The 17,568-nt window shown below is 38.1% G+C and overlaps 1 protein-coding gene across 1 annotated transcript in view; it reads left to right on the top strand.

Annotated features, from left to right (window-relative positions):
* The first annotated feature begins 7,254 nt into the window (after positions 1-7,254).
* The window catches only part of LOC107732550 (bifunctional glutamate/proline--tRNA ligase-like), a 20,780-nt gene continuing 10,466 nt past the window's right edge, over positions 7,255-17,568 (top strand). Inside the window, 14 exon segments of the mRNA XM_016543912.1 lie at positions 7,255-7,414; positions 9,271-9,355; positions 9,488-9,587; positions 9,688-9,844; positions 9,929-10,062; positions 10,285-10,385; positions 10,511-10,637; positions 10,883-11,075; positions 11,168-11,339; positions 11,437-11,670; positions 11,764-11,848; positions 12,239-12,298; positions 15,777-15,887; positions 16,017-16,153. Of these exon segments, the coding sequence (XP_016399398.1) occupies positions 7,372-7,414; positions 9,271-9,355; positions 9,488-9,587; positions 9,688-9,844; positions 9,929-10,062; positions 10,285-10,385; positions 10,511-10,637; positions 10,883-11,075; positions 11,168-11,339; positions 11,437-11,670; positions 11,764-11,848; positions 12,239-12,298; positions 15,777-15,887; positions 16,017-16,153 (1,739 nt within the window). The 5' untranslated portion in view covers positions 7,255-7,371.

The following is a 17,568-nucleotide window of genomic DNA, read 5'->3' as shown; positions in this document are numbered from 1 at the left end:
GCTCCTCCGCCTCCTGGCGGACGGCGATGGCTCCTCCTATTGAGGGCAGCTGGCAGCAAGCCCCCCGTTCCCTGCTCCTCCCCAATCATGGCGGATGGCAGCAGGCTCCGGCCTCCTGGCGAACGGGGCCGACTCCTCCGCTCCCTCTCGGACAGCAGCCACCCCTCCTCGACCCAGGAGCGCGGCAGCGAGCGCTCCGTCCCACCTCGTCTTCCATCGTTCCAGCATCACCACCTCGGGCAGCCACCGGCGGTCTCTCCGCTTGTTCCTGCTGCCCGATCTCCTCAGCACCGCGATCCCCCTCAGCAGCGAGGGCTCAGCCCCTCGCGGACGACTGCCGCACACAAAACACAAAATAAAGTCCAGGCCTGGTCCTCTCTCGTCTTTCACTGTCGTAGCTCCTCCTTTTATCCTGCCGGAGCTCCTCCGTGAGACTCGAGACCGTTGAGTGGTGCAGGTGTCGCTCATTATCAATTACTCCACTGGCCTCGCTCCGTTCCCATGGCTCTCGGCCCCGCCCCCACTCGTCACAGTTATGTCTCGAGGTCACACCTTCCAGAGGGGGGCGTTACGTCACAAGTATGTTCGGTTAGTTTCTGTGTGACATCTTTATTTATTTATTTATTTATTGCTGGTTTGTTTGTAACAACAATTTAATGTAGTGTAAAAAGGTAAAAAAAAAGAAAATTAAATGCAAATAATGTTAACTGATGCGTTAATTTAGTGATGCATTAAAATTAATTTAGTGATCCATTACAAGTTGAAATGTTGCTATTTTTAGTAAAACATATCAAGAATCATTGTTATATACTGACTAAGCAGCATACCAACAAACTATAAATGCGGCAGAAAATCTAGTCTCAGAACAGCACTTGGATCCGACTTTGATTTAAATGAATTTTGCAAACATAAGCTGCTCCATTTTTCTTTGTGGATGTTTCCCACGTCCTTTTACCCTTTCTGGAGCATGATGAAGATAAAGTTAGACAGCGGAAGAAGAAAATGGCAAATTATTGCTGCAGAGTCACTGATGAACACGCGGCTGCATATCTGCTGTTATCCCACTGGAGAAATATACAACCAAACACCATTAATGGGGGAATTATGCGTGCCAACAGCCAAGTCATTTAATGATTTACACAGTAGTATAACATTTAAAAATGAGACCCTGGAGAGTTCATATTTATGGTTACCTTGTGTGAACATCACAGACATATACAGATCACATAAACCTAAAAATACTCGAGACATTACACACTGTGCCATCTGAATAGTTGCACAAGCAAAGGTGACAGACAGCTTAATTAAGTTGCATTTTTCATACTCAACACAAAGACATTCAAAGTGACACAGATCCGTCTTGCATATGCAGGTTGCTGAAAAGTTTGTGTGGCTGAAAAATATTCTGTCGAGGCTAATGACAGTAAAAAAGAACAAAAGAGATACCTGGAGTTTTTAAATCTAACAATGTGGTAAATTCATCATGCAGCTTCAGAATTCAACAAACAGCAGTACTATGAAAAGAATATGTTTTATGGACAACAGTTCTCTGCCTGGGGATCTTCAGCTCTGACTAATTTTGAACTACCTAGAGGAAAATCGTATTTCTTAAACATTCGCTTTTATGTAGCTCAGGAGAATTAATACAATCCCAATTACATTTCTTAAAAGTATCGACTTTGTCTGAGATTTTTTTTTTGCTAAAATGCCTTTGGAAAAATAAAAATAGACTCAAATAAGACAATTGTTGACATACAGTAAGACTATAGAGCTGATTAAGCATTAGTGGAATCTGATGAGAAGAGTTGTACCTTTTGATAGCAGTTTCAGTATCTTGGCAAATCTGAGCTCAGTGTGAGACAATATTGATCTTCTCTCTAACTCTAAAGGTGAGTCTTTTTCTCAGGAGAAAAGTATGAGAGGCAGATTTACGCAAATCATCTGTTCCACTTCCACTTGTGCAATAGAGATATAAGAGATTTCAATGGTGATTTTTCTTCCCTAAGGGTTCAGCTTACTGACTCATTTAAAATGAGAGAATCTTTTATATATCTGTCAATTGTGCAATTGTAAGTCCATTGACCATTTTCCTTTACCTACAGCACATCGAAATGCATATAAGGAGCCATTCACACAGAACATATTTTTGTGCGTTTTTTTTTAACACATTTATTTATATTCTTTTAACTTGTATGCCGCATTATAAGAACACTGTGTTGTGCAAGATGCGAACACAATGGTCAAACATGACTGTCTTCTGCTGGTTTATATTGAAAAACAATAATGCAAAATTGTGGAATAAACACTACTGAGTTAACAGTTCCCAACAAAACGTAATGTACAGAGTTTGAAATAAAGGAGGTCTAATACAGTACATGAAGAATTCATGATTTTAATTAGAATTCATCTCCCATTCATCTCAGTGTCTCAATGGCAGTTGCTTGGCTGACGCAGCCTTTTATAAGTATGCAATCTGCATATGTCTTTGCTCTTATGGATTAAGTGTCAGAAAGATCATATTTATGAGTTAAATGCACATAAACACCACCACAAAGTAAGAGTGGGAGATGTTCTTTAAGCCCAGAGTTTCTGAGTTGGGGGTGTGTCAGCAAGAAAACCTGTATTGGTTTTACTGTACTGTAAAGTAGTACTGTACTGTACTGTACTGTATTGACCGTAAATTTGTGAGAAAGGGTTTTTTTTTTTTCATTTACAATAAAACTAAGTTGCATGTACAAAATACCATAATGTTTTACAGTGCATACATAGAACATATAAATATTTAATTTACAAAACCTTCATAAATTGGATAAATACATAACAAAAACTCACCTGATGTGCATTCTTTATTCATCATTTTGTACAAGTAGTTAGAAAATCTTGCTGATTTTTTTTTTTTTTTTTTGTAGAAATACTTTGCCACCTTGCTTGATCAAAATGATTAGAATGCACCTGATGTCGTAATAATGACTTCCCAACTTGTAAATACGAACTTCCCAGGATTGAAGGCACCATTAGGCACTCTGTTCTAAGCAGGTTTTTAACCCAATCACTTGAGGTGTAAATGCCATGTGACTAATCACTCAGAGCAATGACGTCATGACAAATCTGATTGGCTGATGGCACCACAAGTACCATATTTCTTCAATAGAAACTATACTGAGCTGTGATGTGAAAATACCAATTTTATCAAATTTCACTTTTAAGCCCTCCAAAAATCAGTCTGACACTGGAAAAATAAATATTGTAATACAATATGTGTAATGCATACAATACGTTGCTCACATTTTTTGTGTTTGTCAGAATTGCCATTAATGGATTCTTTTGTCCCCATAATAGTTTATTTATCAGCACAGGCTGACTGGTCCACGCTAACCATCTAAATCTAGCCCATGAATGAATACTGAAATGTAATATCATGATTTGAAATTCCAATCTCTTCAAACAACAGATGTAACCCCAGCAAACAGGAGAAATTCTCTCTCTCTACCAAGAAAAGTGGAGAGTTCTTTTTAGAAGCTGACTTCTGAAATCCAAGGCTCAAGTGATATTGCCAATGCTGGTGCTGCATTTTTGTGTTAAACCCTGCTGCAGGCGACCGTACAAAAACTCAATGCGAGAGTCTCACACCTGGCCGTCAGACAGAATTTAAGTTTAAAAGCTGTATCCCAGCCAAATAAAGGTCATGTAACCTGTAAAGTCAATGTTGCTGTGCTTGAAATGGGATTAGCTACTGCAGTTCAGACAGTTAAAGAAAAACACAAAATGTTTTTTTAGTGTTTAGTGATGTTTTAGGAGTAATATTTTGCATTCTCAATATAGTTTTTAGGAAACCGTGCATGGCTGGGTTTTTTGTGTACACATGCCGTCCTTCAAGCTGCTGTTCCAGTGTGGAAAAGTACAGCGAAAGCCTACAGCCATAAACCAAAGGTCACACACCACCATCTGCTGTTCATGTTTGAGTACTTCAGGTAGGCCTATTACAACAAGACTAAAACCTTGAGCTCAATCTTTCCAAAAAAAAAAAAATCTGAAAGTGAACAAGTGCATTAATGTCTTCGAGTGACTCCATTATTACCAGATGAGAAAATGACAAAGTGTAGCTGACAAAGCAATTTCTCTCTCCTCTCACATGGACCTCCCATCTGAATGAGATGACAAGACAATTACGGCGCCAAGATTGATCTTTCAAAAGGCTCTTCACTTCTTCGGTAATTACATACTTGATATGAGGTCTAATGAAGATGTTGTCGAGTCTGCAATGTAGTTAACATGGGAAAAGAAGGAAGGAAGAAAGAAACTCTTCCCACAATTTCTTTTCCTATCTCACTTCTAAAATGCTGCTGTCTTTTATTGATTTTTTATTAAGGAGGAATCAATACAACGGATTGAAAGAAAGATTACTTTAAAAAGACAATATTAACAATATATATTAATAAAATAAAAAAAATATTTGTGTTAATTTAAAAAATATAAAAAATATTTGTGGATTATACATTAAGGACATAACACTCAAAATAAGTTAAAATAATAATGATAATAATAATAATAATTATTATTATTATTATTATTATTATTGTTATTATTTTGAATAATAATAATTAAGGACTAAAATAAGTAACATTTTGGTAGGTATAAATATGGCAAATTATTGTGTGAATAGTACTGTATTTCCCATACAGAATATAGAAGTTTACATTCCATATATACATATTCCTTGCTTCTGTGTGTAAGAGCATATAATATCTTTCAGAGACATCTTATAATTAACTTTTGTGTTTAACAGAAGAGAGAAGCTTATACAGGTTTGGAACAAGTGGAGAGTGTGTAAATGATGACAGAATTTTAATTTTAGGGTGAACTATCCCTTTAAAATAACCATTTTTTCCTAGTGTAATCTACAGAACCCTTTTCCATTGAATCTTTTGTGCAGTGAAAAGGTTTCATAAATGTTAAAGGTTCTAATTGAAACCATTGATGCTGATTAAGAACCTTATTTTTATGCAGTGCTGTACAAAAAGTACATTTGTTGTCAATGTCAATGAATAAGAAGCTTCTGTCTTGCAGCTATTAGCTTCGCATTCATTACACAGCAGTCTTGCGTAATTCAGAGGGGATTTTTTCCCCCCCTCTCTACCGCTTCTGTGATTTCACATATGGAATCGTTCAAGAGATTAATATGCATACACTGGCTTTATGTGTGAAAAGCTGCGATTGCAGACCTGACTGAACAAACAAGTCACATTTCGATATCTCATCAGTCTGTGGTATAGCCTACCTGCTGTGGCATCAGGCATTATTGGAATTTTATGTCTCTTGCTTTTGGAAAGAAAAAAAAAATCTGATGCCGCATATCACCGCCAGAGTCTCACTAGGAGTGAATGCAAATGCGCTTCCAACCTGTTAGAGCTTTGTTGGTGGGAGTAGAGCATGTGCTGGATGGGCTCTAATGAAGTACAGCGTTGGAGAGGCACTTTAATTGACTGCAATTACCAAAAAACATGGGGAAATAATGACAATTTACCACATATATACTCAGACAAATCTGTCATGATGGACGAGAGAAGTATGAGAGCTGGTCCGAGGAGTTATTGCACTGCCAGGTAGATTAATGACCGTGGATGAAAACAAATCAGATAGTTATGGTATCAGCTGGATAGAGGTTCAGCATCATGATGTGCTGTTTTCTGTCAGCTGTACCTAAGCTAAGCTCAGGGTCTTTATGTCTTCATAGTTATTAAGGCAAAATCAATAGAGGCTGAAAACAAAAGTAAACAAACACAAAACTAGCTTGAAAAAAAAAATGTGTGGAGATGGATTGTTTTGAATGCTATTTGTTACTTTGCACATTATGTATGAACTAAAAGTATCAGAACATATTTCAAAGCCTCTAAATGATCAACATCATGATCAAAACTTGCTGAAAAACCTGTTGTACACAGTCTAGATGCCTTCAGTCATCTAACTGATAGTTCTGATAGTACTTTTTTTGCAAGTAAAGGGCCTTCATTCTAAAAATATAGTTCAGGTAACTATATTAATAATAACTTTTATATTGACTTTCATATTTATTTATTTATTTATTTATATTTCATATTTAAGTTACTTTTATATTTATATTGTCAGTAATATTTCAAGATTTTTACAAGCAACTTAGGTTTACTTGATCGAAGCAACTTAGGTTTACTTGATCTATACTTTTTGTTTTTCATGCAAAAATGTGTGTATCAGATATGATACAATGTTTATTTGATCTCTAAATCATCAATGTACTGCATTGCATTATATGTTTTCATCTTATTTTTAAGGTTTAATAAACCATTCCATAAAAAAAAAAAATGTAATTAAAAAAAAAAATTTTCTGACTATTATTGCATATATCAGGTTTTGCCATTCCTTCATGATGATGTATTACCAATAGGCCTACACCATAGGCTGAGTTGACTGAGGTCTCATTTGTATTTACAGGTTGCCATTTATTTATACATTTATGATAATAGTGTCATAATTTTATTTTACAGTAATATAGTAATGATTTATTTCCCAAGTCAAGAAAGAGTGTGAGGGACTCAAATTATAATGCCGTTTCAAGGTATATTACAATTGCTAAAAGGTTAAATAAAGCTAAATCCAGTGCCTAAAAAGTGAAAGTGAAATCAAATTATTAATGTAGGCTTGACATTGTACTGTACTCTGCAACAATGTAATTGTCAGTAGAATTAGACTTCATACATTTCTCAAGACCTTACAGCTAAAATATCTACTTTATTCCAAAACATCTTTACATACAAATATATGTCTTCTACTTTCAGTTTATTGACACCTGAACTAAAATCGATCGATGCATTTTGAAGGCTTACAGCGCCTCCTTTAGGAAGCATAGTGATTTACATGTCTCTTTTGCAATGTATCACATGTCTATTCTCATCATTTCAAATTTGTATATCTCACAATTGTGACCCTTTCTATCATATTCAAGATTTGATATTTTTAATTTACGTTAATAGACTTTTAAAAAATATATCTGTATTACAAACCTATATTACAAAAAGGAACTGACAGCGTCAGTCACCATTCACAATAATAAAAGCGAAAGGTGACTGGAAACTCTACCGTATAATTGTACTATAGCACCTTATTGTTTTTCAACATTATGATTGCCAATTTCAAAAGAAGCATGCAGGGGGCACACAATAACACAGCATTCGAAAATAACCGGAACCATTGTTTCAGGGTTCAGGTTTCCCGGATCATTCTAGTGCTGTGCTCTCTCTCACTCACAGGAGGCGGCGCTGAGCAGCTTTGTGGCTGCAAAGTAGTTTGATGCTGGAAGTGTGACAGGGCCATTACGAGCAGACCAGGAGGAACGACATGGCACTAAACTTGACTATCAACAGTAGCAACCCACCTCTAGGTAAGTACACATGCGAGGTGCATATACGCAATGCATTTTGCAACTGAGCTCGGGCTGCGGCTCAATGGACTGACATGTAGAGTAACCCCGTGCCATCGTGGCATATCTAAATTCTGTCTCCCTTTCCCCCCGTTTAATTGACTTCCACTGCTTTCATTGTTAATAGATAAAAAGCAAGAACACTGACAGTAGTAGTTGTTTGGTAGTGCTTTAGTAAAAGTGAACCAGAAGTATAATTTGTGCGTTTTCATGATTATGACGGAGTTTTAAAGGTTTTCAGTCACATACAGAGGAAAACGAATGATTTGTTTGAGCTTCTTTGTTTTATGTTGATTTCAGAGCCGTTTCACCATGTATTTAAGATATAAAAATGCGAATAGAGCTGCTGAATGACATTTGTTGTTGGTGAAATGAATTGAAGTGCGCCATCCAGTGCTGAGAAAGCAGTGTCACTGGCTGATGCAAGTCATTTGAAAGATATGTCTGAATCTGTTTACCTCACACCTGTCTTTGAGCAGCAGGATTATTCAACTCTTTTTGTCAGAAATCTTTGTTTGCATGTGTGTAATCGTTGTAATGGGCCCATAATGGAGTGAAATTAGAAATTAAGTGGCATCGCTTACTCAAACGTGTGCAAAACCAGTGGGAACGTAGTAAACCAAAACCCAAAATGGGTGTGACTGGTTTTATGCAGTAATTGAGTGTCTCAGAAATTTTAATTGTCAAACCTCTTTTTCATCATAAATGGAATTCTGCGAACTTGCATGCATGCAGGCAGGCAAAAAGCAGAAAACGGCCATGTATGTTAGAGCTGTGTGGAGGTTTCTCAATACACTCAGTTAAAAAATATATTTTAATAAATGCTGAAAATCGTGCTTATTGATATTCATTTTATCCAGTGCAGTAAATTAATACAATTCTATTGTAAAGTGTTTTCTATTCGACTGTATTATGGGATATTATTAATTCCTTAATGTTCATGTTGATACAAATAGTACTTTAAGACACCGAGAATGGTAATTTAATGTCAAATATATTGTATTTAATTATGTCAAATTCTAAATAAACATTCAATGCAAAGCCTTAAACACGTGGAACATACATATATAAAAGAATAAGACATTTAAATGTTGGAGTAAAAATAAAATTGAACAAACAAAACCCTATAAAAGCTAATAATTGAATAAACTTATCACGAGAATGGTTGACTCATCAAAACTATTATGCACGTAATATGTCTCTACAAGGGAAAATGCACCACACATTTTTGGGCAAGTGCAGCAAATATAAATGTATGTATATATAATTGACTTGTGCATTTAGCTGACTAAAAATAAAATAAATGTTGTTAATGAAGGTTTCTTGGCAATGAACTAGTTAAACCACATAAATGGTTGGCAAAGTACATAAGCACAGAATCTGGATGGACCTGTTTGATCAGTTTGTTTTTGTTTTGATATCATCTCATAATGTAACCTTATAATGAATGCACGTCTGTTTTTGTTTCATTTGAGGTTGCACTCTTTTATGTTTTCTGCTCACTCAACCTCACCCCATGTTCAGGATTTTTTTAAAAGTGCATGCTATTGTGACAGTTCGGTTACATCAGTTTAAGGAAAATATTGATGGCATAAATATGTTGTACACAAATCAATGACAGTTATGTTTTTTTGCAATAGTATATTTGTATGTATGTGCACAATAATATTGGAAAAAAAGTGGATTTGGAAATAAATGTCCGAATGCAGGAACGTGTCATTTTCATTTTAGAGTTGTTTGCATGACTTTGCACACAGCAGGTACAGTATTAGATTTGCATTGACGGTTTTCACTGTAATTCACCTCTCTGCCTGTAGGGGCGCTGTTGACTGCTGAGCATGTGAAGGGCAGCGTCAATCTCTCTGTGGAGGAGGGCAAAGACACCATGCTCCATGTCTCTGAGTGAGTATAGGGCCTGTATGAGTATGCTTTATGTATTATAGTTAAAGCCTTTTAGGGACAAAATTAAATATATTTTTCTTGTATACATATTTATGTGCATCATTTTGTCTTATTTCCTTATTTCTCCTTCAGTAAGGTGCAGTTTAGTGACGTGAACTCCATCACGCGTTATCTTGCCCGAGTGGCTCCGGCGTTGGGACTCTATGGATCTAACATGATGGAGCAAACTGAGGTTATATTTAAGCATCATATACTATGTTTCACTGGCACTCTATAACAAATTCCAAATATTTCATTGGTTAATGTTGTTGATCTTGTTCTGCCATTTGCAGGTTGATCACTGGTTGGAGTTCAGTGCCCGTCGTCTCTGTGGTCAGTCAGATCTCTCTTCTGCTCTGGGTGATCTGGATAAAGCTCTGGCACTGAGAACCTTCCTGGTGGGTCACAGTGTGACCCTGGCTGACCTCTGCGTCTGGGCTGCTCTCAAAGGTCAGTCATTTAGCTAGAAGTCAAATTAGAACATTATTTATATATAAATAATTCTCGAAAGTCGATATGGTGCTTCATCCACAGGAAATGGCGAGTCACAGGCCAAGCCAAACTCCTACCCTCATCTGTGCCGCTGGTTTTTGTTCCTGAGCTCTCAGGTGCCATTCAGCTCAGTGGGCAGCAAATGGGCCAGCAAGATCTCTGCCATCAAAGCCACTGTGAGTATATTACTATCCCAGGGAAATGTGGTATTGCAGGTTTTGCAGTTTTACGTATTCTGTTGAGGGAAAAAAAGTTAGAAATTTAAAGTTTGAGTTTTAAATGACATTTATTTTTTAATGTTAAAATTGAAGTCAACCTGGCTAAACGTTGAACATGGAACCTTATATTAACATGGACCTTATATTAAGTTGTTAATTTGTCCCAAACTATGTTTTTAGCCTGTGGAGAAGGAAAAAAAGCAGGATTTGGGAAAGTTTGTGGAGCTCCCTGGTGCTGAGATGGGCAAAGTAGTGGTGCGTTTCCCCCCTGAGGCTAGTGGGTAAGTAGTGTTGTCTATACAATGAACATCAGTCACAATATACATAGTCTGTAATGTTCACCAAGGCTGAGTTTATTTGATCCAAAATGAAGTCATTTAAAGTATTTATCATTCCAACTCCTCAGATACCTGCACATCGGTCATGCCAAGGCAGCTCTACTCAATCAGCACTACCAGGTCAATTTCAAGGGCAAGCTCATCATGCGTTTTGATGACACCAATCCTGAGAAAGAGAAAGAGGACTTTGAGAAGGTATGACATTTTGCCCCCTTTCATACAGAATTATGGTCCTTGTCCTCTATAAATGGCCCATATCCTCTATTACCTCCAAAAAAACAAAAGCAAGGGGTTTCCCTACACTAATTGTGTGAGAAAACCATATTTGAACCAGCATCTCTGGAATGAGCGCCAAGCCTCAATACATGTCTACAACATGTACAATATCCAAACAATTTTTTGTAGACCCCTTTGGCTATGCTAACACCTTTTTGCTACAGGTCATCTTGGAAGATGTGGCCATGCTACAGATCAAACCGGACCAGTTCACCTACACAAGTGATCACTTTCCCACCATCCTGCGCATGGGAGAGAAGCTTCTACAGGAGGGCAAGGCCTATATAGACGACACTCCTCCAGACGCCATGAAACAAGAAAGAGAGCAAAGGGTGGAGTCTCGCAACCGCAGCAACTGTGAGCATCACCAGTGCCGGTCTTAATATTTGTCATCTCCAAAGGAAAGGTGATTTGAGCTGTTGTATTGAACATGTGGTCTATCTACGTAGCTGTGGAGAAGAACCTACAGATGTGGGAGGAGATGAAGAAGGGTACAGTGTTTGGCCAGACCTGCTGCATGAGAGCCAAGATCGACATGAATTCCAACAACGGCTGCCTGCGTGACCCCACACTGTTCCGCTGCAAGAACGCTCCTCATCCTCGCACCAGCAATACTTACAAGTGAGTGAACATCACGCATGCATCGTGTTACTGAATAGTGCCAAATGATGGCTTCCTCTAACTGATGGTCATCTTCTTTTTCACTCCCTTCACCCAGAGTGTATCCCACATATGATTTTGCGTGCCCCATTGTGGACAGCATTGAGGGGGTCACGCATGCCTTACGTACCACTGAGTATCACGACAGAGACGAGCAGTTCTACTGGGTAATAGATGCCCTTGGTTTGCGTAAACCGTACATCTGGGAATACGCCAGACTCAATCTTAACAACACTTTGCTCTCCAAGAGGAAGCTCACCTGGTTTGTCGACCAGGGCTATGTGGATGGCTGGTGTGTATCACTCTCACTTTCTGGACTTTATAGAAAAGAGCTCTTTTAGATTGCATGATTAAACTTTTCTCTCCTTATCTTTCCTTCCTGCAGGGATGACCCTCGTTTCCCCACAGTCAGAGGTGTGCTGCGTAGAGGAATGACTGTCGAGGGACTCAAACAATTTATTTCTGCTCAGGTATGTGTTTTTCTCACAATTAGAATACATTTTGGGAATGAATTCAAACGCATTAAGCCACAAGGTTGTGTGTTACACTGATTTTACCATAGTAGGGACTGTTCTTTGGTATGACACTAGTAAAATCACTGTAAATTACACATTTTATAAAACAGTACTGACAGTAATTTTATGTCCTCATAAAAAATTGTTTAACTATTTTAATTAATGAATTAATTATTATATTTTTAAAATTATTAAATTAGTTAGTCTTTTTTTTTAAATAAATTTCTAGTTATAAAAATAGTTTCATCCACATGTGCAGTCTTTACACTTCAGATTTATTTATTTAATCAAACTCAATTTGATTCACATTCTTTTTCATTTTCTGTCCGTTCCGCTCTGTTACAGGGAGGCTCGAGATCGGTAGTCAATATGGAGTGGGACAAGATCTGGGCATTCAACAAGAAGGTAAATATTAAAATCTTGCCTGGGTTCATCATGGCTGCACCTGATCTCCAGCTGGTCCTTGTCATCCCATTCATTCACTAGTTTAAAAACCTTAAACTGAACAGCTGGCTAGCATCTCTGCACGTTCCCAGTGATATTCTGTCAAGAAAAACTTTTATTTTTTATGCTAATTTTCAAGACCTTAGCCTCTAAGCTCACCAGACCCTCAGTGCATTCACCTTTAGTGCTCTACTTAGTCTTGCCCTTTTACATTTGCACGCCTCCCTCGCACCCACTTTTCTCATTCTCTGTGCCTAACTTACCTAAATGCACTTGCATTTAATTGTTGTTGTTTAAGTCAGAAAAAATTGATATTATTTTCTTAAAATTAATTTAACAGGAACCACTGCTTTTGTGTTGCTTTTAATTGTGCTTCCATGTTTATTCAAGTCATCTGACACTGATCCTTTACACTTCATTACTTGCATCAAGCATGTCTGGCGCGCTTTAACACTTTGCTCATTACTGCAAGCTTCAGCCTTCTCTTCTTTTCTTGGTTTGGCACCATTCATTTTCTCATGCTTTTCTTTAATGAAATAGTTCTTCAGAAAATGATAATTCTGTCATCATTTACATGTATTTTCATTTTTGGCTGAGTGATTCCTTTAAAGGGAAGGTTCACCCAAAAAAAAGTGTTGTTCTAAACCCAACCGCAAGACTTTGTTTCATCTTCGAAACACAGATGAAGATATTTTTTTAAAGAAACCTGAGAGATTTCTGCCCCTCCAATTAAAGCCCATTCCACTTTTATGTTTTAAAAAGTTCATGAAGATAATGTAAAAATAATCCGTATGAATCGAGCAGTTTAATCGTGACACAATCACTTTGTCATAAATAGATTTAATTAGGTTTTTATTCACAGACTTAGACACTGATCAACACGCAAACACCGGTCACGTGAAATATGGTAAGCAGAAACGCAGGCATGCTTGTTTGACATGCAAGAACCAAGTTTTTCATGCTAGTTTTTACTGTCACGCAAGTACGGTAGACCTTCCGTTGACCATATTTGATGATCTGTATGTATGTGCGTTGATCAGTGTTGTTCATTTGCGCATAAAAACCTAATTTGGATCTTTTCATCATATGAGTTAATCATGTCTTTTTAGGAGACTTGGATTAAACTGCTCATTCATATGGATTTGTTTGACAATGTCTTTATGTACTCTTTGAAGCTTGAAAGTTTTGGTGAAATGGACTTTCAATGGAGGTACAGAAAACAAAAGGGTTTGGAATGATGTGAGGGTTAGTAAATGATGGCAGAGATTTCATTTTTGGTTGAACTATCCATTTAACACCATCAACCCTTGGTACTAATTTGTCTAAGAGCAGGAATGTTGTTGTTTTTTGTAGCCAAGATCTCTAAAGCCTCTTAATTTATTCAGAGACATTTTAGTCAATGGTTTTAGTTTCTTCTAATAGAGTTAGCTTATGGTCAAAGTGGCCTGATTTAGGTGATTGTGATATCACATTGAAACACTTCGCGTTCTGTCTGTCTCTGAGCTCTGTGTCCCCTGCTCTACATTAAAGTGCATCTCACTCTTCTGTTTACAAGCTGCCAGTTAGCTGTAAAAAGGTACTCCTACTCCTCTTCCTTCTTCCTCTTGTTCCTCTTCGTGTAGTTTCCTCTGCCCCCTGCATTGTCTGTTCCTTCTTTCCCTCTAACTTTATATTCCCTGGTCTTTGGCTTTCACAAAAGTCCAGATTATTCATCTGGCAGAATATTTATTCTGTCGTGGATTCTTCACTCAAAAATGAAAAATCTCTCATCATTTAGTCATTCTAAACCTTATGATTTTCTTTATTCTGTGGAACACAAATATATTGCTGTTTCCTGGCTGCCATCTTAACATAAAACAAAAGTTTGACCTTACAGAAAAAAGCACGCTCACTTAGTGTGGTAGGTAGTGCTGGGCGGTATACCGGTTCATACCGATTACCGGTGTCTATTTTTCTTTAGCGACTTTTTTGGATAAACCTTAGCTATGATTCAGTTGGAAGATGTCGCCAGTGCTGCCCCGCAAACGCGAGGTCTGACTCTCCCGGCGCAGTGTCACCTCTCTCGGCGGCGTCTGTTCTGTGCAGTGAGCGGCAGAGAAGCATCGCTTTCAGCTGGCCGTACCACAGCCGACTCGTCAATAAATGAGTACAAAACAGCGTTTCCAAGCACCTGTCGCCTACTGACTGTTTGGAATTATAAATATGAGCGCTGTATGTGTTACTAAGCGTGAAAGTTCCGAAACTGAAGCTGTAGAGCTAGTAGAACGTGATGACACAGAAGAGCTCATCCACAATATCCACTGACCACCACACATAGCCACCAATTCTAAGTCAATCTACTGCAGTAGCCTATTTCCTCTCTCAATCAGTAGAAAATGTGGTTTACACCCGGTCATGCATGAAAAAAAGAAAAAAGAAATACCGTCATATACCGTGAAACCGGTATAATTTTGAAAAATACCGTGATATAAATTTTTGGTCATACCGCCCACCACTAGTGGTAGGTCTGTCTACACTGAGAATCATCATTTGTTAAATAAAGACCAGGTTACACAAATTTTGCATACAGTAGACAGTGAAATGACATTTATGGATCTAGCACAGAATAGCTTGAAATCAAGGATTTCAAGTTTGTCGCTCATGCATGTCCAGTTGGACAGCCTGGTCTGTAATCATGCACCTTGAAATCATTTATGGCACAAATATTTTGATCCCCCCCCCCTTCTGACTTCTGACTTCTTCCCATATGCAGCTTGTGTCTGTGTTTGTGCTATCGCCCATTTCCTCCCCTCATACAGCTTCTGGCAGATTCTCTAGAAAGTGAACATACATTAATACTGAACAATTCATGTTGTTCAGTCAAACGTATTTAGCTTTAGCGCTCCCCAGTGACATGTTTCAAACCTTTTGCTCTTGATTTCTCTCTGAAAACCTGGTAATGGTGTTCAACTTCCTCATATCCCAGTCAGAGAAAATAAATACTTCCACTGTTGATGTTGTAAACCTACTGAAATAAAGGCTGCAAGCAGTTATGGGCAGTCAATATGCACATCTGTGGCTGTTACAGTCTGTTTGGCTTCCCCTGCTATTCATTTCACTCTTCTCTACCTGTCCTCACTCATCCGGTTTCATCTGTCGATCCATACTGAGCAGTGTGAGAGCAAAGAAGCTTTAGTTTAGTTTTTTGTTGTAAACTATTATCTAAAGCAGTGGTTCTCAAACCTCTCCATGAAGTACCCCCAGCACTGCACATTTTGTATGTCTCCCTATATCTGACACACCCACTTCAGGTCTTGCAGTCTCCACTAATGAGCTTAAATCAGGTGTGATAGATGAGGGAGACATACAAAATGTGCCGGGCTGGGGGTACTCCAGGACAGGTTTGAGAACCACTGATCTACAGAAATAGTTGTACCCCTCACTTTCACTCCCTGTATAGGTCATTGACCCAATAGCCCCAAGATACACTGCCCTACTAAGCTCGCAGTTTGTTCCAGTCTGCATTTCTGAGGCCAAGGAGGAAATGAAAGAGGTTGCCAAACATCCCAAGGTAATAAAACCGGCAAGCACACGCACCTAAAGGACTTGTCAGTGCCATAAAAAATATTTTTAGGAAGCTGTCACAGTCATTGAGAGACATGTTAAGTGAAGTGACATCCTATCTTGTGGGGATTTGCAGAATGCAGATGTGGGAATGAAGCAGGTGTGGTACGGGCCAAAGGTCCTTATTGAGGGAGCTGATGCAGAAACTTTCACAGAGGGTGAGACCGTCACCTTCATCAACTGGGGAAACGTCATAATCACCAAAATCCACAGGTAAAACTCTCAGAACAAAAATGTTAAAATCAGACTTGCACTGCCTCACGGCCAACCCACATCCAGGAGGCGGCCTTATGTCCCAGGTGGGACGAAGAGGATTAAGTTAAAGGGTTAGTTCACCCAAAAATGAAAATTAGGCTGTTTTACTCACCCCAGAGCCATCCTAGGTGGATATGACTTTCTTCTTTCAGACGAATCCAGTCGGGAGTTATATTAAAAAGAGTCTTTGATCTTTCAAGCTGTTTAATGCCACTCAGCGGGTGTTGCATGCATCAGTCCAAAAGAAGTTAAATAAAAAGCGACCATCCATTAAAAAAAAGTGTCTCGCACAGCTCCGGGGGGAGTGAACAAAGGCCTCCTGTAGTGAATCGATGTGTTTTTGTCAGAAAAATATCCATATTCAAAACGTAATAATCACTTTAATGTAGCTTGCGCACACAGTTGTTCACGGAAGCAGCTCCGGGCGGATGACGTATGAGTTCAGCGTTGCGCATGCGCCGGTGAGTCTCGTGAAAACCAACGTTTGTTAACAGGAGCAAAGGAAGCAAAGTTTCCTTACTTTAGCAAAGGAAAACCAGTCTCCTCTTGGTTTATATCGAAATCCTCTGACATTCTTCTTTACAAATCCTCGTTTTGTACTTCTAATTAGTGACCGTTGTTTTGTTTTGATCTCTCTGCTGCGTTTCCTTTTGCATCACTTCTGAGCAAGCGCAAAGCTGACCTTATACGTCATCCACCCAGAGCTGCTTCCGTGTACAACAGTGAGCGCAAGCTAGATTAAAGTGATTATTACGTTTTGAATATGGATATTTTTCTTACAAAAACGGGGGCATAGAGGACCTACAATAATGTACAGTATTTTAAAAAATAATGTGTTTTTTGAACATTAAAGCATGTCAACATATTCTGTTACACCAAATACACAAAATAATGATCTGTAAAATAGCATCATATGACCCCTTTAATATAACTCCGATTGTATTCCTCTGAAAGAAGAATGTCATATACACCTAGGATGGCTTGAGGGTGAGTAAATCATGGGGTAATTTTCATTTTTTGGTGAACTATCCCTTAAAAAAAACAGCATTTACTTGAAAAATAAATATTTTGTAACATTACAAATGTGTATTCTGCCCTCACAGAACATGATTGTGCTCCATTAGATGAATAGTGAACATTTTGGAATAAAATCCTGAGGCGTAACTTTTGTTGGTTATTATTCTTTACTGTAAAACTGGAAAAAAAAGTAAATATATGTTTATTTCAATATTAAATGAAGTCAGTTAATCACTTGGTATATTCAAACAATCATAAACTTAGTTATAATCAAATAAATGTGTAGATTACTTAGTAAAACTTTTTCCAAGGCTAAACTGCATTTATTAGCTACGCTGAGAGCTTTGCTCTCTCTC

This window comes from Sinocyclocheilus rhinocerous, unplaced genomic scaffold (genome assembly GCF_001515625.1).
Source record: "Sinocyclocheilus rhinocerous isolate Xijiao unplaced genomic scaffold, SAMN03320098_v1.1 scaffold1635, whole genome shotgun sequence".
Taxonomy (NCBI): Eukaryota; Metazoa; Chordata; class Actinopteri; order Cypriniformes; family Cyprinidae; genus Sinocyclocheilus; species Sinocyclocheilus rhinocerous.
Note: the sequence above shows the minus strand (reverse complement) of the source record. Positions and strands in the feature narration are given on the sequence as shown.